General features: G+C 46.5%; 1 protein-coding gene across 2 annotated transcripts in view; it reads left to right on the top strand.

Moving 5' to 3' along the window:
* LOC124116315 (protein O-mannosyl-transferase TMTC3-like) overlaps positions 1-26684 on the top strand; it is a 45013-nt gene that overhangs the window by 3492 nt on the left and 14837 nt on the right. For both annotated transcript variants that reach the window (XM_046477597.2, XM_046477598.2), the window contains exons 7-17: positions 2119-2291; positions 5489-5741; positions 15297-15448; positions 17915-17998; positions 18200-18337; positions 19060-19184; positions 19623-19726; positions 19937-20019; positions 24547-24619; positions 25171-25257; positions 25725-25798. In XM_046477597.2, the coding sequence (XP_046333553.2) occupies positions 2119-2291; positions 5489-5741; positions 15297-15448; positions 17915-17998; positions 18200-18337; positions 19060-19184; positions 19623-19726; positions 19937-20019; positions 24547-24619; positions 25171-25257; positions 25725-25798 (1346 nt within the window). The remainder of the gene's footprint in view (positions 1-2118; positions 2292-5488; positions 5742-15296; positions 15449-17914; positions 17999-18199; positions 18338-19059; positions 19185-19622; positions 19727-19936; positions 20020-24546; positions 24620-25170; positions 25258-25724; positions 25799-26684) is intronic.

Genomic DNA, 26684 nt, shown 5'->3' with positions numbered 1-26684 from the left:
CTCATTGTACTGCCAAGTGCAGCTATGTTAATTAACCAGTCAACCCTCCTTGTTCTGCCAAGTGCAGCAATGTTAATTATCCTGTCAACCCTCATTGTACTGCCAAGTGCAGCTATGTTAATTAACCAGTCAACCCTCCTTGTTCTGCCAAATGCAGCTATGTTAATTATCCTGTCAACCCTCATTGTACTGCCAAGTGCAGCTATGTTAATTATCCAGTCAACCCTCATTGTAATGCCAAGTGCAACACTTATCCAGTCACCCCTCATTGTACTGTCAAGTGCAGCAATTTTAATTATCCAGTCAACCCTCATTGTACTGCCAAGTGCAACAATTATCCAGTCATCCCTCATTGTACTGCCAAGTGCAGCAATTATTCAGTCACTCCTCATTGTACTGCCAAGTGCAACAATTACCCAGTTACCCCCTCGTTGTACTGCCAAGTGCAGCAGTGTTAATTATCCAATCACCCCTCATTGTACTGCCAAGTGCAGCAGTGTTAATTATCCAATCACCCCTCATTGTACTGCCAAGTGCAGCAATGTTAATTATTCAGTCAACCCTCATTGTATTGCCAAGTGCAGCAGTGTTATTTCTTCAGTCAACCCTCATTGTAATGCCAAGTGCAACAATTATTCAGTCAATCCTCATTGTACTGCCCAGTGCAGCAGTGTTTATTATCCTGTCAACCCTCATTGTACTGCCCAGTGCAGCAGTGTTAATTATCCTGTCAACCCTCATTGTACTGCCCAGTGCAGCAGTGTTTATTATCCAGTCAATCCTCATTGTACTGCCCAGTGCAGCACTGTTAATTAACCAGTCAATCCTTATTGTACTGCCCAGTGCAGCAGTGTTAATTATCCAGTCAACCCTCATTGTACTGCCCAGTGCAGCAGTGTTAATTATCCTGTAAACCCTCATTGTACTGCCCAGTGCAGCAATGTTAATTATCCTGTCAACCCTCAATGTACTGCCAAGTGCAGCCGTGTTAATTATCCTGTCAACCCTCATTGTACTGCCCAGTGCAGCAGTGTTACTTATCCTGTCAACCCTCATTGTACTGCCAAGTGCAGCAGTGTTACTTATCCAGTCAATCCTTATTGTACTGACCAGTGCAGCACTGTTAATTATCCAGTCAATCCTTATTGTACTGCCCAGTGCAGCAATGTTAATTATCCTGTCAACCCTCGTTGTACTGCCAAGTGCAGTTATGTTAATTAACCAGTCAATCCTTATTGTACTGCCCAGTGCAGCAGTGTTACTTATCCAGTCAATCCTTATTGTACTGCCCAGTGCAGCAGTGTTAATTAACCAGTCAATCCTTATTGTACTGCCCAGTGCAGCAGTGTTACTTATCCAGTCAATCCTTATTGTACTGCCCAGTGCAGCAGTGTTAATTAACCATTCAATCCTTATTGTACTGCCCAGTGCAGCACTGTTAGTTATCCAGTCAATCCTTATTGTACTGCCCAGTGCAGCAGTGTTAATGAACCAGTCAATCCTTATTGTACTGCCCAGTGCAGCACTGTTAGTTATCCAGTCAATCCTTATTGTACTGCCCAGTGCAGCAGTGTTAATGAACCAGTCAATCCTTATTGTACTGCCCAGTGCAGCACTGTTAATTAACCAGTCAATCCTCATTGTACTGCCTAGTGCAGCAGTGTTAATTAGCCTGTTAACACGGGATTAAATTACATTGATTAAATTTTAACACATAGTTTACCCTGACAACCTATCTTGATGCAGTGTGGAGAATTGCTAGCAAATAGTTTTCTTACTTGTTTGTTTGTAGGTTTTCTATTCTATTCTTTGTTCTATTTCTATAATTACTAATACAGGGTTGTGTAAATACCAAATAACTGAAAGCCCTAACTGTGTGGGGTAGCATCTACATTTCCTTGAGATTGAACTACAACTAGCCAGCTGGGAAAATGTCCTAAGTTTTTAAGCCATGGTGTCATATTGGCCTTAATTTCTAACACTGCTAATATTACTATCTTGAAGGTGTACATAATTTTTAATCAGTGAATATTACTATCAGGATTGTTGCAAAATTACATTCTAGGGGCACCCTGAATATGTGTTAAAGTGTTTTCACAAAGTTGTTTCAAATACCAGGCCTCTTTCTGGGAGCTGGTGGACTTCCTGCACAGCCTGGTGGGAGCGAGGCCACGGGTGCCGGGGTGGTTGTCCTCGTCAGTGGTGCGCATGGTGTTCCTGGTAGGCAGCACGCTGCTGATGTTGTTTGCCAGGATCAAAGTGATGGGCGCACAGCTGCCAGTGTTTACCAGGTCAGACCATGCCGGCATATAATGTTGGACATCTGCAAGAATCATGCATGATACAGGTTTCTTCATATTAAATAGAATAGTTATCCAACATAGCAGGACAGTGTTGTAACTTCCGAGATATCCAGGCAATCGAGATAACAGTGCATAAACATCCAGAAGATCAACTAACAGCATTATAGACACAGCAATATGCTTGCATACACAAGACATCCAGAAGATCAACTAACAGTATTATAGACACAGCAATATGCTTGCATACACAAGACATCCAGAAGATCAACTAACAGTATTATAGACACAGCAATATGCTTGCATACACAAGACATTCACAATACAACACATGTATGCAATGATAAATTGAAATGTATTTCACAGGCAATGAACAATAACATTTGTGACAAATTATGTACAGTGTAAATACTGGTACTATTGACAAAAAATGTTCATGCACTTTATCAGGCAAAGCAGCAATCAGAAGCAGTAGCAGTAGTAGCAATGAGTAGCAGCAATCAGATTTCAACAACTGAACCACTGAATTGCCCACAACATCATTATGTAGCTATAATGTTACGTCCAAAGTTCATTTTTATTTCGTCTGTCCACTTGACAAAAACAACAAAGTGCCACTCTCACCTCAAGCTGGTTAATTCACTGTTTGGATATTGTGAGTATTATCACGCAACTTTGATTCCTATAATCCTACTTTGATAAGCACTTTTTTACGTAAAACAGGAAGTGCCGCTATGCTTTACGCATTGCAACTCATTATCTTCCATTAAAGATAACCAGTACAATTGGATGAAAAGTTAAGTTCATAATTGGTTGACATTTGGTTCAGATTGCACTGTACTTTTACAGTGATTTAAGATGTGTGAGGAAATGTTCTAGATATACATGTGAATAGTGCTTACTGCTATGGCAGGTGCTTAATTTGCAATTCTCAAAATTCTTAATGTGGGAACTACCAACTGCAAATAATGGTACAAGATTCTATGGTAAAATCACAGTTGGACAGAGTTCAAGGGTCGAGATAGCATATGTATTTATACGAGGGCTGGTCCAAAAAGTCTAGGCCTAACAAACAAAACCAATAATTGTGAAAGCGTTTTTAATTTTATTTTTCAACATAATCTACCTGCTTTTCAATACACTTCTCATATTGATAGTGAAGCTATTCAATTCCAGTCAAGAAGAAGTTTACTGAAGCCACCCTGAAAACCCCATTCAGGGCAGCGTTGAGGTCATCGTTGTCGTCATAGTGCTTTCCATGAAGGTGTTCTTTCAGTTCGGGGAACAGGTGAAAATCACTTGGTGCCAGGTCTGGCGAGTATGAAGAGTGAGGAGGCTCTTCAAACCCACACTGTTCCACAGCAGCCTTTGCAAGTCGAGAGGTGTGAGGAGAGGCATTGTCATGAAGGAGTAGAACTCCAGCAGTTAGCATTCCTCGCCGCTTTTCTTTGATAGAATCTCTCAGGCATTGAAGCAAATCAGCATAGTAGGCACCAGTAATCATCTTTTGACTTTCTAAGTAATCAACAAGGATGACACCCTTTGCATCCCAGAATACAGTGGCCATAACATTCTTCACTGATCTTGAAGACTAGAATTTCTTTGGTGTCAGAGAAGTGGAATGGTGCCATTCCATGGATTGATGTTTTGACTTGGGATCATAATGGAGACCTATGTTTAATCACCCAATCTCTTTTTTAATTTGATGAAATCCTTCTCAACTAATTCTAAATTTTCTCTGGCAAATTTCAGTTCTGCTTTCCTTAAGATCAGTATTTAGAAACTTTGGCACCCAATGAACAGATATCTTATTCATCAGTAAATGTTCATGAATAATAGTTTCAGTGGCTTAGACCTGTGTCTTCCTCAAGTTCAGCAATGGTAATACGTCTATCTGACAGTTTTTCTATCTCCTTCATTGAATCTTCATTGATGGAAGTTGAGGGACGTCCAGACCTAAGGTCATCATTATGGCTTGTTCTCCCAGCCTTAAAAATAGCTGCCCAATGTTCAACAGTGGAATATTATCCCCATACACTTGTGACATGCAGTCATGAATTTCTTGGGGAGCACTTTTCTCTGATGTATAAAACTTGATGACTGCTTGGTACTCAATCTTTTCCATTTCTGTGTCCGTGTCCATTTGGACCCCTATCACATTCAACTGTATGTCACTAATATACAAACAGCCTCAACAGACAAAACACACTTGCAATGAACGAACAACTCAAACAATGTACTGCATTGACTAATTCACTTTCTTATGACCCATAGTTGAAAGTAAATTAGCCTAGAACTTTTTTTACCAGCCCTCGTATAGTGAGGCAGTTGGGACCAGAGAATAGGTTCAAGATATCGGTACATTTGAGATAACGGGGTTTGACTGTAGTTCTTTTTCTATGTAATAACAATACCATTTAGCTGTTAGATACACTAATTCTAAAACACTTGTGAAGATCTGGGTTAGAATTGATCTTTAGCAACCTGTGCTTGCCGTTGGAGGCAACTATGTTTGTCATTAGAGGTGACCAACAGGGTCGGGTGGTCAGGCTCATTGACTTGGTTGATGCATGCCATTGTATCCCAATTGTGAAGAACAGTGCTTGTGATGTCATTCCCTGGATATTCTGCTCCAGACTTGATTATTTACAGACCAACATCATGAAGCTGGAATGTTGCTGTGTACGGCGTTAGATATAAAAACAAAATTATGAAAACACAATATGTCCTGATCAGTGAATGATTCTATTGTATTGCTTAAAATATTTGTCAACATATATGACTGTCTTGAATTTGTTTCACTTATTAATACCAGTATATTCGATGTGCAGAGTTGCATCCCTTAGGTGTACCAAGCAGCTATTATGGTGGGGTAGAATCCAAACTTCTCCCCGATATATCCTTGGTTTGGTAGCATCATACCAGTGCTTGTGGGTTTCAACAAAATGGTAAAAGTCCAAGACATACTTAACTTTTGGCTTCCTCCTATATTCACCTGACACGCCATGATATGACTGAAGTACTGTATGACGTGGTGTTAAATCAAACTTACTAATACCAATATATCTGAAGTTTAAGCAATCTGTACAATATATGGGAACAAAGACATCCAAGGTTTCTCTTCACTCTTGGACTATGATTACTAATGTAGGTATGTCCCCCCTCACCACTTGCTGGTCCTGCTGCAGGTTTGACAACCCTGCATCTGTGGCGGACTTCCCTGCCAGGCATCTCACCTTCAACTACCTGCTGTCCGTTAACTCCTGGCTGTTGCTCAACCCCTCCCATCTGTGCTGTGACTGGACGATGGGGACCATTCCACTCCTAGAGACCATCACAGACTACAGAAATATCTTCACACTTATCTTCTATGCAATGATGATAAAGTTTGTGACCTATGCTCTGAGTGGTCAAAGTCAGAGATCTAGGTGTATTATCATGGTAAGTTTTTTGTATCAGCAGAATTTTAGCAGAAAAATATAATTAAAAAAATATTAAGGGATTAAAAGTTCTTAATAATTCAGACAAAATCATTTAATTTACATTTGCTTTAAGGGTTAAGTTTCATGATTTCCCTCTTGTAAAATTGCATCACCAACACTATAAGGTATTAAAGAGAATTTGTCAGTTGTACAATCTTAGGTTTCCATCCTGTTTCTTAGGCTTCTTTATCTATGCAGCCTTAAGTTATAAACAGTTGATCTATAAACATATGTTTTAGTCTGTTTTCAGTCGTACAAGTGGGTATCTCTCATACCCTCATGTCTAGTCGCACGTTTAAAAGGAAGCCAGAAGCTGGAATGTAAACATTAAACTTGTTTCCGTCCGGTTGCGCACGCACCTCCCTATGACATGTCACAAATCTCTCAGCGTGCCTCTGAGCTGGTCGCACGAGAAAGTCTTTCGCGGTAGACTGCTAGTTTGTATTCTACTGGTACTTATCGCTTGTCTACAGTTGTTGTTCTAATAAAGTAATAATAATAATAAATATGTCTTACCTGTAGACTCCTGGAATGTAATCCTTGGTAATCCATTGTTTGTGTTCAACACGTGTTTCACTGTTCGACTTGATTATACACGTGGCAACATGTCGGGCATTTGTGCCTCGTGTCAAAGGACTCTTCACCCTCTACATCCGGTCCTGGGGATGGCGAGTCGGCCACACCCAAAAAATCAGTTGATAAAGACCCGCCTCAGTCAACTTCTGTTTTCGACAAGACACGTTCGCCTGCTGATGATACTACCCGCACAACTGATCTTCGTCAATCCCTTGATCGAGAGCGTCACTCAGCCACCCCAGTTACGATGGGACCGGGTGGTGACGAGGACCATGAGGGGACTATTGTCCCCAGTCGGTCCGTATCTCATTCTACCAACGACGATAGGCACGTCGTGAGGGACGACAGTGGACACAGAAGTCGTTCCTGTTCAAGTCGGGACGACAGGTCAAGTGCCTCGTCGAGAGACAGTACACGACACAAGGGCGTTCATCGCCTTCGTGGTCGTCGGGAGTACGATTCGGACGATAACTACGATGGGGATCGTAGTACTTCTACAGTTAGATATCGTAGCCCTTGTCCCCATGAGGACGTGCAACGTTCTCGCAGGGAGTTTCTGGGAGTTCAGCGCCGTAGTGAAGATAATGACAGAACGACGCCCTTGTCTCACTTTCATATCGACCCGGCTTTGATAGCCCAGATCACGGCGGCGGTACTCGCCTCGACGGCGTCAACCAAGAAGTTTTCGACTGCGTCGGGGGTCCATGGACCGTCAACCAAAACACCAGCTCCTTCATCTATGCCTCCACAATCGACGTCGACGATGGATTGTGACGACAGCCTTCCTAGGCCTCCGAAAGACATTGAGTTGTTTGCTTGGCTATCTAACTTTCTGCCTGAGTTATCACAAGACGATGACAAACCGACGCGTGCTGGCTTTAAGGTCGGAGATACACCGCAGTCTCTTCAGTTTTCTCCTCCCGATGCCTTCAGAGCCATGGCTCAAGATATGGACCAGAACTTTGCCTCTGCTCTGCCTGGGCAGAGTTTCTGCAAGCCGCCTAGGCGATCTCGTTACCCGATTTATGGCATGCCGTTTTCGTCACCCATGAGGAGGGACTTGGATTGGGGGCAACTCTTCAAGAAACCAGCGCCCTCCAAGATTCTAGTAGAAGACAGGCATTTGGAATCCATGGACACTGCTGTTCATCACCAGCTACAACCGCTTGCTATGCTGTTGACAGCGATCGAGGCCCTCTCAGTGTACTTTGAGGAGAAAGGACGAGGACAACAGGACGGTGCCATCGGTCCTCACCTGTAAGCAACGGTGGATCTCGGATGTCCTCGCCAAGTCCCGATATGTATCGGGCCAGATAACTACGGCACATCGCCATGGTTACATCGACTGCACTGAACTACCTGATCGTCATGGCAGGTCACTCCTACGGGCCCCGTGGTCATCGCAACAGTTGTTTGACGGTCGTACCAACGAAGTTCTGGACAAGTACTCCAGGGAAGCCGAGTGTGACATCATCATTTTGGCTTCACACAACCTGTCCAGACGGCCACCGGTTTCGAACGCCCCACGACGACGTTACCGAAACGAGAATGTGCAACAGCCTTTCGTAGGGACATGCCTCCACAGCCGTCCCGCAAGAGAGATTCGGACAGGAAAGGTCGCCAGGGCTGTGGTCGCCAGAAGAAAAGGTCCTCCACATCAACTGCCTCGAGATGGAAGCAGTGATTCGGGTGGTCGAGTTCTTGAAACTTCGACTCCGTCAGAAACGGCTGATGATACAGGCGGACAACTCCACAGTCGTCCACTGCATCAACAAACAGGGAACGACTCGGTCGGCGGCCCTTCTGGACCGGACATTCAGGTTCTTCGCCCTCGTCGACGACATGGACATGGGCATACGTGCCCGTCACATCCCGGGGGCCAAGAATGTGATAGCCGACGCCCTGTCGAGACCATCGAGGCCATCTCCCACGGAGTGGATAATCCATCCGACAGTCTTTCATCTGCTGACAGATCGACTCTGGTTGCCCCAAGTAGATCTCTTTGCAACCCGGTACAACAACCGCCTCCCTCGATTCGTGTTGCCGGTTCCAGACCCACGGGCACCGCCAACGGTGCTATTACCATCGATACTGGAGAAAGTTCGTCAAAAGGCCAACGTACGTCTGCTTTTGGTCGCGCCTTATTGGCCGGCCAGAACGTGGTTCCCGGAACTTCTTCAGATCATCGATCAGCCACTGTTCCCGTTGCCAGATGGAGACGACCTCCTTCTTCATCCTCACATCGACACTTGCATCCGGGGATAAAGAATTTCCAGCTTCACGCCTGGGTTTGCTTAAGACCTTGTTAATGAAGAAAGGATATTCGGCTAAAGCGGCAGCGCTTGTCTCGTCGGCAAATCGAGTTACGACTCGTAAGCTGTACGATGAGAAGTGGACCACCTTCTCCATTTTCACCAGGTCTCATGACTTCAACCCGACGGTAGCAGCCCTACCACAGGTGGCGGAGTTCCTAGTCTATCTCCGGTCACCTCGGCATCTGAAAGGGTCGACGATCTCGACTTATCTGGCAGCTTTGGCTTCAGTGGTGCCGTCTCATACGGGCGACAAGCTCACTAAAGTACCGGAGTTACAGAGGATTCTACGTGCCTACATGGTTGAAGATCAGTCACGTAAATTCGATGTCGTTCTGCTCAACCTGTCTAGTCAGGCTTACGAGCCTCTAGATCAGGTCGTGTTCGACTTATTGTCTCAGAAAATGGCTTTCCTTCTCTCGCTGGCTACGGCAGCTAGAGTATCAAAATTACATGCCATTGACGTCACTCAGATTAGTTCGATCAGCGTAATCATGGCAACGTCCATCTTGGTCTCAGATGGGATGTTTTAGCGAAAAATCAACTTCCTGGCCAAGATTCGAGAATGTTCCACATTCCTTCCTTGTCTGCCATTATGGGCCCTCATGATCACGCTGATCTCACCCTGTGCCCAGTTCGTGCGCTTCGTATTTACCTGCAGCGATCTGAACAGCGACGACAACATTTTCGACGGCTGTTCATACTGCTCTCAACCAATGCAAAGAAAGAGATTACACGTAATACTCTCTCCTTTTGGTTGAGAGCGGTAATTCTCAGAGCTTACGAGGCCCAAGGATTTGCACCTCCCACCTCCTCTCATCCGCACGAAGTTCGAGCCATAGCTTCAACATAAGCACTCCACAGTAATTGTTCGCTGCAAGCTACTATGGAGGGCTGCTTTTGGAGATCTACTTCAGTGTTTGCTTCGCATTATCTCAGAGATATCTCAACAGAAGATGTTGAAGGACTCAAACAGTTTGGTCCACTCGTGGTGGCACAACAGATCTCTCAGAAAAGACAGTGAATTTGTGCTTTATTCACTTTGGATTTTTTGCTCGACACTTCGTGCCATATAACATGTTACAATAAAAGCTGTTGGTGAATGTATGCATTCTTATGGTTTTTTGTTGCGTGCAGTACTTCGGCTTTTTTATTATGGTTATTCGGTGTAAGCATCGTCTTCCCATACTTTAAAGTACTGCTTGTATTTTTTAGTTACCTTGTATACTGCGAGTTGCTCTGTAACTAAATTATGCGTTGAACACACTTCCATCGCAGTTCAACTGACGTGTGCAGTTGTCCTGTTGCATCGATAATTAGTTGTGTGTCGAAGAGCATTAACCATGCTATTTTTAGTTACCTTGACTACGGCGAGTTGTTCTGTAACTAAATTATACGCCGACCGCACTTCAATCGCAATTCAACTGACGTGTGCAGTTGTCCTGTCGCATCGATAGTTACTTGTGGGTCGAAGAGCATTAACCATGCTGTTTTAGTTACCTTGTATACTGCGAGTTGCTCTGTAACTAAACTATACGTCGACCACACTTCGATCGCAGTTCAACTGACGCGTGCAGTTGTCCTGTCGCATCGATAATTAGTTGTGTGTCGAAGAGCATTAACCATGCTGTGCGTTCGTGATAAACAACTTGTCTCGTCCGTGCATCTGGTCGAATATTCTATTGTCACTACAGGGGTGAGGAACTTGGTACATTCGACGTGAAAGAGGTCACTTCCTGATTACTTTCCCGACCCTCCTTCCAGTGTTCCGTCGAATTCTACCCATTTGTACGACTGAAAACAGACTAAAACATGGGTTTTTCAGATTAAAAACGATGTTTTATTGGTCTGTTTTCAGTCGTACATTCCCACCCAGCCATCCCCCACAGGGAAGTAATCCAGTCCAGTCCTGCTTTTTGGCTTATTCTTCGAGATTTGTGACATGTCATAGGGAGGTGCGTGCGGACGGAAACATGTTTAATATTTACATTCCAGCTTCCGGCTTCCTTTTAAACGTGCGACTAGACATGAGGGTATGAGAGATACCATACCCATTTGTACGACTGAAAACAGACCAATAAAACATCGTTTTTAATCTGAAAAACCCATGTTTACATTCCAGCTTCTGGCTTCCTTTTAAACGTGTGACTAGACGTGAGGGTATGAGAGATACCCATTTGTTCGACTGAAAACAGACCAATAAAACATCGTTTTTAATCTGAAAAACCCATTTTCGTTATGTAACACTTTGTGGATTAGTGTGATTAGGATTTTGTTCTGGTTGGGTTTATGGTGTTGTTGAAAAGAAAATTAACCTCAAAAGTGAGGGGACAGCTGATTTTTTTACTTATCCTGCATTACTCCTTAATGCATAATACTGCTTGTTCTTGACAGAGAAAAGAGCTGTGTGAAGGTCTTTGCTTGAAGAAGTTGCTCCAACTAGCTGAGAGGCCAACCCATCACGCAGCTCTCCTGTGTCCAAAGGAAGTGACGTCACGGTTCAAATCCTCACGTGTTTGCTATCTGAGTTAATGTTGTTTTGTCTTTGTGGTGTGCATACAGTTTGTATTTTGTACATTTGATAAACATGTGCATAACTTTATTAGACACTTACTGGCGTTTTCTCAAAAGAAAACATAAGGCCGGGTGTCTTGTTGCTCCAAGTAGCCATCTTGAATATTTTGCGTAGCCAGCCGTTTGTGGACTGTTTTGCGTTCTATATTCTTTTGCTTGGTACCCCACGATTGGCGTATCATCGCATGTATTGTTTTGTTTGATTGTATGTTGTCTTACGTTTGTCGTAATATTTGTTTCATAAACCCACATAATGGGATAGACAAATTATAGCATACATAATCGGGCGGGGACGCATTGTGATTTTACACCGCTTCGTTGCAGATATCATGCCCTCCTGCTTAAAGTGCCGACGCAATATGTTGGCGTAGGATCCCAACACCCCCTGTGCCTTAATTGTACATCTAAATGCCACCAATATCACCGATGTAAAGACTGTTTACTGCTTTCACCCACATCTCCATGTGTGCACTAAACGCAGAACACAGCAGGCCAGGAAACACTGGCGCAGGATGTCAGACCTTTCTGAGGTTTCGCCTTCCAGATTGGCCATCTCAGATGACCCCACTTCGATCCCTCCTGATCCACTGATCAGAGACATGATCTCAGCCTTGGATAAGGTCTTCAATAAACTGTCACTGACTCCGTCCTTCAGGGCCCCACAGTACAGACGAGATGACTTCCCAGTCCACTCTCTTCAAGTTGCGGACCAGGCTCTCTCCTTGGATGAGGACATGCAACGCATGACAGGATTGAACCACTCCACCTCAGTCCGAGTCTCCGACAACAAACTCGCCTACGTAGAGACCGAGATTCACCACCCGCTCAAACCCCTCTCTCTGATGGCGTCGTCCTCCAGGGCCATACTGCAGGACTTAGCGGAGGACAACCCCCATAAGGTTGATTGACTATCTAACTACCGTCGTATCCTATCTCCAACAACAGATGGAACAGATGTGCTCCCACATGCGCGTCGCTCTGATCAAGCTCACTACCACCAGACGCCTTGGGTACCTTGCCTTGTCCAACTGGGACCCAGAGTTCAAGAGAGACCTCTTGCGTCAACCCTGGTCCGGCTCTGACCTCTTTAATGGACAAATATCCCAGACATACGCCCGGGTCTCAGCTTTCGCCCGCGATGATACGGCTCTCAAGGCCCTGGCCAGGGTGTCTCGGCCAGACTCTGCTAGGGTGTCCCTGGCTGGCTCCTACCAACCATGTCGCAACTCCCTCCGGTCCCGGGGGCGGGGCGCCACCTCAACCCACCCCCAGCCGTCAAAGTTGTCGACACCCCAGTACGTGGGAGAACGGCTCACTTCTGGCAGAATTGGGAGATCCTGGGGGACCCATATGTCACCAATATCATCCAACACGGGTACAAGCTGACGCTTGTAGACGACCCGCCACTGATGTCGTCACCCATAGTGGACACATACCCCCCCAACTCAACAGCAGCTTCTGAGCTGGAACATCACGGCGCTGCTATACAAGATCGCCATAGAGGTTGTACACGCCTCAGCCATAACACCGGGCTTCTATTCACCTGTCTTCCTGGTCCCCAAGAAGGACTCGGACAAGCACAGGATGATACACTACCTCGCCGCCATTTGGACCCGGTCACTCTACTCCGCCACAGGGACTTCACCCTTTGACTTCTATACCAGTTGGAGTGGAAGATCAACTTCAGGAAGTCAGAGATGACACCCTCCAAGCGCCTTCAGTTCATCGGGGGCCTCTTCCAGTGGGACCTTGACCTCATCTCTGTACCCAGAGACCGGTGGGAACGCATGCAGGCGCACCTGATTCCAGTCTCCACCTACCACGCACTCCGCGCCATTGGCAAGTCCTCCTGGGCCTCCTCACCTTGGCACAGGACTTAACCTACAGAGGAAGGCTCCAACTGCGCCCTGTTCAGATGTTCCTGGCGCCCTACATAAGACGCCAGGACCCCACTCTTTCCATCGTCCTCCCGGATCATCTCGAATCGAATGTCTTAGGCGGCGTCTCCTTGACAGGGCTTACGACCTCTCTTCGTAGACGTGTCCCTACAGGGATGGAGTGCGCACCTGGAGGGACAGGTTGCCTCAGGGCTGTGGTCCACCGATCAGCGCCTGTGGCACATCAACAACCTCGAACTGAAAGCGCTTATCCTGGCCATCACTCACTGGAAGCAGGCACTCAGACACGCCCAGCTCTCCATCTCGACAGACAACTTCACTGTCGTTTGGTGTCTCCAGAACCAGGGAACGACTCATTCGACCTCGCTCCTTCAACAGACGTTCCGATTATTTCACCTAGTGGATCAGCTGAGGATCCAGTTCCAGGTCCACCACATACCGGGCTGTCGAAACATCCTAGCGGACAAGGTGGCTCCCACAGAGTGGAAACTTCACCCAGACGCCTTCACTCTTGCTTGTCTTCCCAACATAGACCTATTCGCCACCAGCCAGAACTATCAGATCCCGACCTACATATCTCCGGTGCCGGACGCATGTTGAAAATCCTGTAACTCCGGGCACTGCTCCGCTCCTTCAGACTGGAAGACCAAAAGGCGAAGTTCCGTCCCCAGGCCTAGGACTTGAACGTCATTCTCACCTCGCTGAGAGACGCGCCTTTTGAGCCACTCGAAACGTCGTCATTCTACAACCTGACAAAAAGACGGTCTTCCTACTGGCGCTCGCTACAGCAGCCCGGGTCAGTGAGCTACACGCCCTAGACGTCCTAGGGTCTGCTTTGAGCAGGGAGCACACGGAGTCGTGCATCTGGGCCTGTGCTCTGGGACTTCATTGCGAAGAATCAGCTCCAAGGCCAGCCCGACAGATCGTTCCTCATCCCCCCCCCCCTGTCATTGATTGTGGGCACGGAAGACGAACAAGAGCTCCGTCTATGTCCGGTTAGAGCGCTTCGTTGCTACATCCGACGATCCGAAGAACGCCGTAGACGCCACCGCCTCTTTGTACCGGTATCTGCCACAACACGATTGCCCTCTGGCTTTGAGCCATCATCCTCCAGGCCTCCAGGCCACGGGACTGGACCCTCCACGCTCAAACAATCCGCATGAGATCCGGGCGGTCGCCTCCACCATGGCGCTTCACAGCAACTGCTCTCTACGCACCATCATGGAGGGATGTTTCTGGCGTTCCAACACGGTCTTCGCCAGTCACTACCTGCGAGACGTCGCTTTGGAGGACGTGCAAGGCACGCACAGCTTTGGTCCGTTAGTAGCAGGTCACCACTACTACACGTCATTGACCACGCCTACAAGAGCCGGCCTTTCGACCTCCCCTGGCGTACCCCTGGACTAGAAGGTTCATGCCTCATTTGCATACGGCTCGGTGCTCCAGTCTCGACCTAACCGAGCGCTATTGTCAGGCTGCGCAGTACTAGGACACAACGCATACCTGACTCTTCCCATCCATGTCATGGTCAACCTGATGCCGACCACACAGCCAAGGACGGGCTGAGGGAATGGGAGGTTCCCACACTTGGAGTGGTCACCCGATGCCAACCACACAGCCTTGGATTGGCTAGGGAACAGAGTCTGGAAATAAGAGATGAAAAGTCCACATCTGAAGGTATGCCCACCTCCGGTTCCATCCGATAAAGATGCATTAAGGAGTAATGCAGGATAAGTAAAAAATCTAGTAAAATCCTAGATGTTTTTTATATTTGTATACTTATCCGGCATTACTGCGTCTAAATGGACCCGCCCATCGCAGATCTACCTCCCCACGGTACCTTCCGATGTTTCGGACTACAGAGTAATGTGTGGATCCGTGACGTCACTTCCTTTGGTCACGTGAGAGCTGCGTGATGGGTTGGCCTCTCAGCTAGTTGGAGCAACTTCTTCAAGCAAAGACCTTCACACAGCTCTTTTCTCTGTCAAGAACAAGCAGTAATATGCATTAAGGACTAATGCAGGATAAGTATACAAATATAAAAAATATGTAGGATTTTACTAGTTTTGTTTCTTTGTAGATATTATTGAGTTGTTAGAATGGTCTGGGTATAGCAGTATCCTTCCTTATGCCCCTCCCATTTGTATGTTTCAGTCTTTAGCTTTTCTAGTCCTTCCATTTGTTCCGGCCTCCAACTTGTTTTTCCCTGTGGGCTTCGTGGTGGCAGAGAGAATCCTCTACACTCCCAGCATGGGCTTCTGCATGTTGGTGGCCCTGGGCTTCCAGATACTGGTTCACCATAAACAGTAAGCTACTCTGATGGGGAGGTCAGCTTGGCACACACGTGAAATCTGGTTCTCCATAAACAGTAAGCTACTCCGATGGGGAGGTAAGCTTGGCACACACCTGGGTTCTGGTTCACCAAAAACAGTAAGCTACTCCGATGGCGAGGTCAGCTTGGCACACATGTGGGTTCTGGTTCTCCATAAACAGTAAGCTACTCCGATGGGGAGGTCAGCTTGGCACACACGTGAAATCTGGTTCTCCATAAACAGTAAGCTACTCCGATGGGGAGGTCAGCTTGGCACACACGTGGGTTCTGGTTCTCCATAAACAGTAAGCTACTCTAATGGGGAGGTCAGCTTGGCACACACATGGGTTCTGGTTCACCATAAACAGTATATCCCAACGTTGCTGACATTGATGTCTCCCTGTCCCAACGTTGCTGACATTGATGTCTCCCTGTCCAAACATTGCTGACATTGATGACTCCATGTCCCAACATTGCTGACATTGAGGTCTCCCTGTCCAAACATTGCTGACATTGATGTCTCCCTGTCCCAACATTGCTGACATTGATGTCTCCCTGTCCCAACATTGCTGACATTGATGTCTCCTTGTCCCAACATTGCTGACATCGATGTCTCCCTGTCCCAACATTGCTGACATTGATGTCTCCCTATCCCAATGTTGCCGACATTGATGTCTCCCTGTCCCAACGTTGCTGACATTGATGTCTCCCTGTCCCAACGTTGCTGACATTGATGTCTCCCTGTCCCAACATTGCTGACATTGATGTCTCCCTGTCCCAACATTGCTGACATTGACCGATGTCTCCCTGTCCCAACATTGCTGACATTAATTCTCCCTGTCCCAACGTTGCTGACATTGATGTCTCCCTGTCCCAACGTTGCTGACATTGATGTCTCCCTGTCCCAACGTTGCTGACATTGATGTCTCCCTGTCCCAACATTGCTGACATTGATGTCTCCCTGTCCCAACATTGCCGACATTGATGTCTCCCTGTCCCAACATTGCTGACATTGACCGATGTCTCCCTGTCCCAACATTGCTGACATTGATGTCTCCCTGTCCCAACGTTGCTGACATTGATGTCTCCCTGTCGCAACATTGCTGACATTGATGTCTCCCTGTCCCAATGTTGCCGACATTGATGTCTCCCTGTCCCAACATTGCTGACATTGACCGATGTCTCCCTGTCCCAACATTGCTGACATTAATTCTCCCTGTCCCAACATTGCTGACATTGATGTCTCCCTGTCCCAACATTGCTGACATTAATTCTCCCTGTCCCAACATTGCTGACATTGATGACTCCGTGTCCCAACATTGCTGACATTGATGTCTCCCTGTCCCAACATTGCCGACATTGATGCCTCCATGTCCCAATGTTGCTGACATTGATGTCTCTCTGTCCCAACGTTGCGGACATTGATGTCTTCCTGTCCCAACATTGCTGACATTCATGTCTCTCTGTCCCAACATTGCTGACATTGATGTCTCCCTGTCCCAACATTGCTGACATTGATGTCTTCCTGTCCCAACATTGCTGACATTGATCGATGTCTCCCTGTCCCAACATTGCTGACATTGATCGATGTCTCCCTGTCCCAACATTGCTGACATTGATGTCTCCCTGTCCCAACGTTGCTGACATTGATGTCTCCCTGTCGCAACATTGCTGACATTGATGTCTCCCTGTCCAAACATTGCTGACATTGATGTCTCCCTGTCCCAACATTGCTGACATTGACCGATGTCTCCCTGTCCCAACATTGCTGACATTAATTCTCCCTGTCCCAACATTGCTGACATTGATGTCTCCCTGTCCCAACATTGCTGACATTGATGTCTCCCTGTCCCAACGTTGCTGACATTGATGTCTCCCTGTCCCAACATTGCCGACATTGATCGATGTCTCCCTGTCCCAACATTGCCGACATTGATGTCTCCCTGTCCCAACTTTGCTGACATTGATGTCTCCCTGTCCCAACATTGCTGACATTGATCGATGTCTCCCTGTCCCAACATTGCTGACATTGATGTCTCCCTGTCCCAACATTGCCGACATTGATCGATGTCTCCCTGTCCCAACATTGCTGTCATTGATCGATGTCTCCCTGTCCCAACGTTGCTGACATTGATGTCTCCCTGTCCCAACATTGCTGACATTGATGTCTCCCTGTCCCAACGTTGCTGACATTGATGTCTCCCTGTCCCAACGTTGCTGACATTGATGTCTCCCTGTCCCAACGTTGCTGACATTGATGTCTCCCTGTCCCAACATTGCTGACATTGATGTCTCCCTGTCCCAACATTGCTGACATTGATGTCTCCCTGTCCCAACGTTGCTGACATTGATGTCTCCCTGTCCCAACGTTGCTGACATTGATGTCTCCCTGTCCCAACATTGCTGACATTGATGTCTCCCTGTCCCAACATTGCTGACATTGATGTCTCCCTGTCACCAGGTCTCTGAAGATGGTGGTGCAGCTGTTAATGGCAGGCCTCCTTCTGACACATAGCATCAAGACAGTGCTGCGTAACAATGACTGGTCAGTAGATGTCCATTCTTTTGATAACAACATGTGTAATTTTGTATCAATGGACATGATGATCCCGATGTGCAGTGTATTTAAATGGGTCATGACAATTCCCATTAAATTAAGTTTCAATGACAAATGTTAAAGGGCAAGTAATCAGTTGTGGGCTGCTGATCTGTCCCAAGACTATAAGTACTGTCTGTGTGTTGTCAGGGCGTCTGAGTACACGCTGTTCAAATCAGGACTGAAAGTCAACCAGGAGAATGCCAAGCTGTTCAACAATGTGGGCCACGCCCTGGAGAAGGTGGAAAAGTACAGCGAGGCCCTGGAATACTTCGAGACAGCTGTCAGGTGAGCTACTCAGGGCCCGGAGTACTTTCAGACAGCCATCAGGTGAGAAGGTCAAGGTCTGAAAGACTTCCAGACAGCCATCAGGTGAACAGGTCAAGGCCTGGAGCACTTCCAGACAGCCATCAGGTGAACAACTCAAGGCCTGAAGGACTTCCAGACAGCTATCAGGTGTACGGGTCAAGGCCTGGAGTACTTTCAGACAGCAATCAGGTGAACAGGTCAGGGCCCTGGAGCACTTCCAGACAGCCATCAGGTGAACAGGTCAAGGCCTGAAGGACTTCCAGACAGCCATCAGGTGAACAGGTCAAGGCCCTGGAGTACTTCCAGACAGCCATCAGGTGAACGGGTCAAGGTCTGGAGTACTTCCAGACAGCCATCAGGTGAACAGGTCAAGGACCTGGAGTACTTTCACACAGCTGTCAGGTGAACAGGTCAAGGCCCTGGAGTACTTCCAGACAGCAATCAGGTAAACAGGACAAGGACCTGGAGTACTTCCAGACAGCTGTCAGGTGAACAGGTCAAGGCCCTGGAGTACTTCCAGACAGCAATCAGGTGAACAGGTCAAGGTCTGTAGTACTTCCAGACAGCCATCAGGTGAGCAAGTGGAACCTGTGTCCTGTCCGATGTTGTCTTGCATTAGTTGCTAGTATATTCCATCAGGTGCTCTATGATGTCTTGTAACAGTGTGATATGTATTGGCAGTTTTGTGTGTATATTTACAGTGTTCAGCCCGATGACATTGGTGCACATATAAATGTTGGTCGAACGCTGAGCACCTTGAACAGAACCCAGGAAGCAGAGAAAGCTTACAGGAGTGCCCTGGCTCTCTTTCCCCCAGTTATACCTGGTATTATTATTATTATTATTATTATTATTAATATTAATTACATTAAGTTATACGTTACCACTGATATACCAAGGCTGTTGTCTCCCACAACTGCTGCTATAGCGAAATCTACCACAGAGATCTCAATTACCTCATGCAGCACTTGCGTAGCCACCTAGCTGCCATGTGACACCCTTCACTCTTGTCTCTGCGCTTGCTCTAGCAAGATGTGTTTATAGACTGCTGAAGCGTTCCTGTTTCCTCGACCAATTTGGTGATATTTATTATGGTTTATTCTCACTAATAAACTGTGCTTGTACACACCATTCCATTTTTAATAGACTTTTGACTAACATCTTTGGTGCTATGCAATGGAAAGTGGCAGATGACAAGTAAAGAATGGGTTGTGGGGAGTCAGTAGTTATCACAATGACTCCAGATGATGACTATTCCCTGCAGGTAAGAGCTACACGACCCGGATTGCCCCCAACCACCTGAATGTTTACCTGAATCTGGCAAGCCTGGTCTCCAAGAACCCAGACAGACTACAGGAGGCAGATGATGTAAGTCTTACATAGCTGGTGTTCCAGACAAACATCCAGGTCGCTGTCATGGCCGGATTGTAGATGATGTAAGTCTTGGCTAGCTGAGGTCTCAAATATCCCAGTTGCTGTCATTCAAGGCAAGTGAGAGAATATCCTAGTATTGTTAAAACTGTTAAGAGTCTTCCTTTGAGTTTTTCCTTTGTTGCTGATGCTGTTATCTGTGTGCAGTTGCTGAGGACAGCAGTGTCAATGAGGTCTGACTACATCCAAGGCTACATCAATCGAGGGGATGTTCTGGTCAAGTTGGGCAAGTGAGTCATGGAGATAGAAAAGTAACCGTACTTGTGGGTTCTGGTAGACATGGAGCTCTCTGTCTGATGTGTGATGTGTGTTCTGGTAGACATGGACCTCTATGTCTGATGTGTGTTCTGGTAGACATGGACCTCTATGTCTGATGTGTGTTCTGGTAGACATGGACCTCTATGTCTGATGTGTGTTCTGGTAGACATGGAGCTCTTTGTCTGATGTGTGTTCTGGTAGACATGGAGCTCTCTGTCTGATGTGTGTTCTGGTAGACATGGACCTCTATGTCTGATGTGTGTTCTGGTAGACATGGAGCTCTTTGTCTGATGTGTGTTCTGGTAGACATGGAGCTCTCTGTCTGATGTGTGTTCTGGTAGACATGGAGCTCTTTGTCTGATGTGTGTTCTGGTAGACATGGAGCTCTCTGTCTGATGTGTGATGTGTGTTCTGGTAGACATGGACCTCTTTGTCTGATGTGTGTTCAGGTAGACATGGAGCTCTTTGTCTGATGTGTGTTCTGGTAGACATGGAGCTCTCTGTCTGATGTGTGATGTGTGTTTTGGTAGACATGGAGCTCTATGTCTGATGTGTGTTCAGGTAGACATAGAGCTCTCTGTCTGATGTGTGTTCAGGTAGACATGGAGCTCTTTGTCTGATGTGTGATGTGTGTTCTGGTAGACATGGAGCTCTATGTCTGATGTGTGTTCTGGTAGACATGGAGCTCTATGTCAGATGTGTGTTCTGGTAGACATGGAGCTCTTTGTCTGATGTGTGTTCTGGTAGACATGGAGCTCTCTGTCTGATGTGTGTTCAGGTAGACATAGAGCTCTCTGTCTGATGTGTGTTCAGGTAGACATGGAGCTCTTTGTCTGATGTGTGATGTGTGTTCTGGTAGACATGGAGCTCTATGTCTGATGTGTGTTTTGGTAGACATGGAGCTCTATGTCTGATGTGTGTTCAGGTAGACATAGAGCTCTCTGTCTGATGTGTGTTCAGGTAGACATGGAGCTCTTTGTCTGATGTGTGATGTGTGTTCTGGTAGACATGGAGCTCTATGTCTGATGTGTGTTCAGGTAGACATGGAGCTCTATGTCTGATGTGTGTTCAGGTAGACATAGAGCTCTATTTCTGATGTGTGTTCTGGTAGACATGGAGCTATCTGTCTGATGTGTGATGTGTGTTTTGGTAGAAATAGAGCTCTATGTCTGATGTGTGTTTTGGTAGACATAGAGCTCTCTGTCTGATGTGTGTTCATGTAGACATAGAGCTCTATGCCTGATGTGTGTTCTGGTAGACATTGAGCTCTCTGTCTGATGTGTGTTCTGGTAGACATGGAGCTCTATGTCTGATGTGTGTTCTGGTAGACACGGAGCTCTATGTCTGATGTGTGTTCTGGTAGACATGGAGCTTTATGTCTGATGTGTGTTCTGGTAGACATGGAGCTCTTTGTCTGATGTGTGTTCTGGTAGACATAGAGCTCTCTGTCTGATGTGTGATGTGTGTTTTGGTAGACATGGAGCTCTATGTCTGATGTGTGTTCTGGTAGACATGGAGCTCTCTGTCTGATGTGTGATGTGTGTTCTGGTAGACATGGAGCTCTATGCCTGATGTGTGTTCTGGTAGACATGGAGCTCTATGTCTGATGTGTGTTCTGGTAGACATGGAGCTCTATGCCTGATGTGTGTTCTGGTAGACATGGAGCTCTCTGTCTGATGTGTGATGTGTGTTCTGGTAGACATGGAGCTCTATGCCTGATGTGTGTTCTGGTAGACATGGAGCTCTATGTCTGATGTGTGTTCTGGTAGACATAGAGCTCTATGCCTGATGTGTGTTCTGGTAGACATGGAGCTCTCTGTCTGATGTGTGTTCTGGTAGACATGGAGCTCTATGCCTGATGTGTGTTCTGGTAGACATGGAGCTCTATGCCTGATGTGTGTTCTGGTAGACATAGAGCTCTCTGTCTGATGTGTGTTCTGGTAGACATGGAGCTCTCTGTCTGATGTGTGATGTGTGTTCAGGTAGACATGGAGCTCTTTGTCTGATGTGTGATGTGTGTTCTGGTAGACATGGACCTCTATGTCTGATGTGTGTTTTGGTAGACATGGAGCTCTCTGTCTGATGTGTGATGTGTGTTCTGGTAGACATTGAGCTCTCTGTCTGATGTGTGTTTTGGTAGACATGGAGCTCTCTGTCTAATGTGTGTTTTGGTAACATGGAGCTCTAAGCCTGATGTGTGTTCTGGTAGACATAGAGCTCTCTGTCTGATGTGTGTTCTGGTAGACATGGAGCTCTATGCCTGATGTGTGTTCTGGTAGACATAGAGCTCTCTGCCTGATGTGTGTTCTGGTAGACATAGAGCTCTCTGTCTGATGTGTGTTCTGGTAGACATGGAGCTCTCTGTCTGATGTGTGATGTGTGTTCAGGTAGACATGGAGCTCTTTGTCTGATGTGTGATGTGTGTTCTGGTAGACATGGACCTCTATGTCTGATGTGTGTTTTGGTAGACATGGAGCTCTCTGTCTGATGTGTGTTCTGTTAGACATTGAGCTCTCTGTCTGATGTGTGTTTTGGTAGACATGGAGCTCTCTGTCTAATGTGTGTTTTGGTAACATGGAGCTCTAAGCCTGATGTGTGTTCTGGTAGACATAGAGCTCTCTGTCTGATGTGTGTTCTGGTAGACATGGAGCTCTATGCCTGATGTGTGTTCTGGTAGACATAGAGCTCTCTGCCTGATGTGTGTTTTGGTAGACATGGAGCTCTATGTCTGATGTGTGTTCTGGTAGACATGGAGCTCTATGCCTGATGTGTGTTCTGGTAGACATGGAGCTCTATGCCTGATGTGTGTTTTGGTAGACATGGAGCTCTATGCCTGATGTGTGTTCTGGTAGACATAGAGCTCTCTGTCTGATGTGTGATGTGTGTTTTGGTAGACATGGAGCTCTATATCTGATGTGTGATGTGTGTTCTGGTAGACATGGAGCTCTCTGTCTGATGTGTGATGTGTGTTTTGGTAGACATGGAGCTCTATGTCTGATGTGTGTTCAGGTAGACATGGAGCTCTCTGTCTGATGTGTGTTCATGTAGACATAGAGCTCTCTGTCAGATGTGTGTTCTGGTAGACATGGAGTTCTCTGTCTGATGTGTGTTCTGGTAGACATGGAGCTCTCTGTCTGATGTGTGATGTGTGTTCTGGTAGACATGGAGCTCTATGCCTGATGTGTGTTCTGGTAGACATGGAGCTCCATGCCTGATGTGTGTTCTGGTAGACATAGAGCTCTATGTCTGATGTGCATTCAGGAAGACATGGAGCTCTATGTCTGATGTGTGTTCTGGTAGACATGGAGCTCTGTGTCTGATGTGTGATGTGTGTTCATGTAGACATAGAGCTCTCTGTCTGATGTGTGTTCTGGTAGACATGGAGCTCTGTGTCTGATGTGTGATGTGTGTTCATGTAGACATAGAGCTCTCTGTCTGATGTGTGTTCTGGTAGACATGGAGCTCTAAGCCTAATGTGTGTTCTGGTAGACATAGAGCTCTCTGTCTGATGTGTGTTCTGGTAGACATGTAGCTCTCTGTCTGATGTGTGTTCTGGTAGACATAGAGCTCTATGCCTGATGTGTGTTCTGGTAGACATGGAGCTCTATGCCTGATGTGTGTTCTGGTAGACATGGAGCTCCATGCCTGATGTGTGTTCTGGTAGACATAGAGCTCTATGTCTGATGTGCATTCAGGAAGACATGGAGCTCTATGTCTGATGTGTGTTCTGGTAGACATGGAGCTCTGTGTCTGATGTGTGATGTGTGTTCTGGTAGACATAGAGCTCTCTGTCTGATGTGTGTTCTGGTAGACATGTAGCTCTCTGTCTGATGTGTGTTCTGGTAGACATGGAGCTCTGTGCCTGATGTGTGTTCTGGTAGACATGGAGCTCTGTGTCTGATGTGTGATGTGTGTTCATGTAGACATAGAGCTCTCTGTCTGATGTGTGTTCTGGTAGACATGGAGCTCTGTGTCTGATGTGTGATGTGTGTTCATGTAGACATAGAGCTCTCTGTCTGATGTGTGTTCTGGTAGACATGGAGCTCTAAGCCTAATGTGTGTTCTGGTAGACATAGAGCTCTCTGTCTGATGTGTGTTCTGGTAGACATGTAGCTCTCTGTCTGATGTGTGTTCTGGTAGACATGGAGCTCTATGCCTGATGTGTGTTCTGGTAGACATGGAGCTCCATGCCTGATGTGTGTTCTGGTAGACATAGAGCTCTATGTCTGATGTGCATTCAGGAAGACATGGAGCTCTATGTCTGATGTGTGTTCTGGTAGACATGGAGCTCTGTGTCTGATGTGTGATGTGTGTTCTGGTAGACATAGAGCTCTCTGTCTGATGTGTGTTCTGGTAGACATGTAGCTCTCTGTCTGATGTGTGTTCTGGTAGACATGGAGCTCTGTGCCTGATGTGTGTTCTGGGAGAAATGAAGCATTGTCTGATGTGTGTTCCGGTAGACGTGGAGCTCTATATCTGATGTGTGTCATGTGTTGTAGGAGAGAGGAGGCTAAGCAGGTGTACCAGCAGGCCCTCAAGGTGGACGACGACAATGCTGACATCTATTATAATGTGAGTAATCATTCCCATGAAAGTGACATATAACTGACAGTAGAACTTCTTCCTCTGTCTTAGTTTATCTAGTAGCCATTATGAGTTATGTCCCTTCTATGATCTCCTATTGACCAATCAGATTCCACCTCTCAAATCTCTTTCATTATCTTCAAACAAAATCGCGGTGATCTGATCAAGTTAATCAAAGATAAGGTTTACCTTCCCTGCCTCACTGATACCATGTGCATGTGGATTGAAGCTCATTGAAAAAGATTCGGAAAATAGCTATTGAATCAGATGATAGCACACATGCTTTTCAATTCCTTCAAATGGCCAAAATCTGTACAGCAGTCGCCCAGATGTCAATTTTATTACAAGATTTTGTTTAGACTATGCATAGACTCGTTAGTCCATCCAAAATATAACTCCGAAATTCCAGTTTAGTTCGCCAAGGGTGGAAACAGGACTTTTATAGTCAGTTCACTCCATTGCCCTGGGAAGATGCATGTGTGCCAAGTTTTACAAGTTTTTTTTCTATCACAATGATGATGGAACGTGTTACTCCACAGCTGGGTGTGGTCAGTCTGGAGCTGAAGCAGATTGGGGAGGCCCGCAGATACTTCGAGGCAGCCCTAGTGCGCAACCCAGACCACACGGTGAGCAAGACTTTTCCAACACACAGTTGCCATATCACTTTCTTTTACAGGAAATAAGACATGCATAAACATGATAAAATGGAACATTATATTTGTGTGTTTTTCATGTGATTTAAAAAAATCACTAAATCAGATACTTAATTTCATAACTCTTAATTCAGTTGAACATTTCTCACTGGAGTCAGTAGTTGAAAGGAAGCTTCAGACATGTTCGAGACAAGCATTTATGGTAACTTTGATTGAGCCGACATTTTGTTGTGCATCGTAAGTAGATTTTCACATACGTGTACTAATTGTAGGTTTCTCATAAAAGAAATTCAGTATTCAAGGAATGACCTTTATACTCGTCATTTGTTCAAGTTTCTATTCTTGACATGTGAGTAATTCTGACATATTAAGCCTTGATGAGGTTATAATGTTAGAAGTTCATAATGTTGAACCTGTTCTCAATGTTGGCTTTGTTTCAGCAAACGTTGTTCAACTCGGCAATATTGCTGCAGGAAGGGGGAAATGCCAGGGATAGGCCCGAGTCCTACAGAAGGTGGGAGTTGGTGCTGCACATATGTGTGGACTATTTTCACTGACAGGGGTGACAGACCAGGTCTTCACTGACAGGGGTGACACAGACCAGGTCTTCACTGACAGGGGTGACAGACCAGGTCTTCACTGACAGGGGTAACACAGACCAGGTCTTTACTGACAGGGGTGACAGACCAGGTCTTCACTGACAGGGGTGACAGACCAGGTCTTCACTGACAGGGGTGACAGACCAGGTCTTCACTGACAGGGGTGACAGACCAGGTCTTCACTGACAGTGGTGACAGACCAGGTCTTCACTGACAGGGGTGACAGACCAGGTCTTCACTGACAGTGGTGACACAGACCAGGTCTTCACTGACGGGTGACACAGTCCAGGGATTTCACTGACAAGGGTGATACTGACCAGGGTCTTCACTGACGGGGTTGATACTGATCAGGTCTTCACTGACAGCAGTGACACAGACCAGGTCTTCACTGACAGCGGTGACATAGTCCAGGGATTTCACTGACAGGGGTGACAGACCAGGTCTTCACTGACAGTGGTGACACAGACTGGGGTCTTCGCTGACAGGGGTGACACAGACCAGGTCTTCACTGACAGGGGTGACACAGACCAGGTCTTCACTGACAGTGGTGACACAGACCAGGTCTTCACTGACAGGGGTGACACAGACTGGGGTCTTCACTGACAGGTGTGACACAGACTGGGGTCTTCACTGACAGGGGTGACACAGACCAGGTCTTCACTGACAGGGGTGACACAGACCAGGTCTTCACTGACAGGGGTGACACAGACTGGGGTCTTCGCTGACAGGGGTGACACAGACTGGGGTCTTCGCTGACAGGGGTGACACAGACCAGGTCTTCACTGACAGTGGTGACACAGA

This window comes from Haliotis rufescens, unplaced genomic scaffold (genome assembly GCF_023055435.1).
Source record: "Haliotis rufescens isolate VD_foot unplaced genomic scaffold, xgHalRufe1.0.p SCAF_5, whole genome shotgun sequence".
In the NCBI taxonomy this organism is placed as follows: domain Eukaryota; kingdom Metazoa; phylum Mollusca; class Gastropoda; order Lepetellida; family Haliotidae; genus Haliotis; species Haliotis rufescens.
The sequence above is the reverse complement of the archived record's forward strand: the minus strand, read 5'-3'. Positions and strand labels throughout refer to the sequence as shown.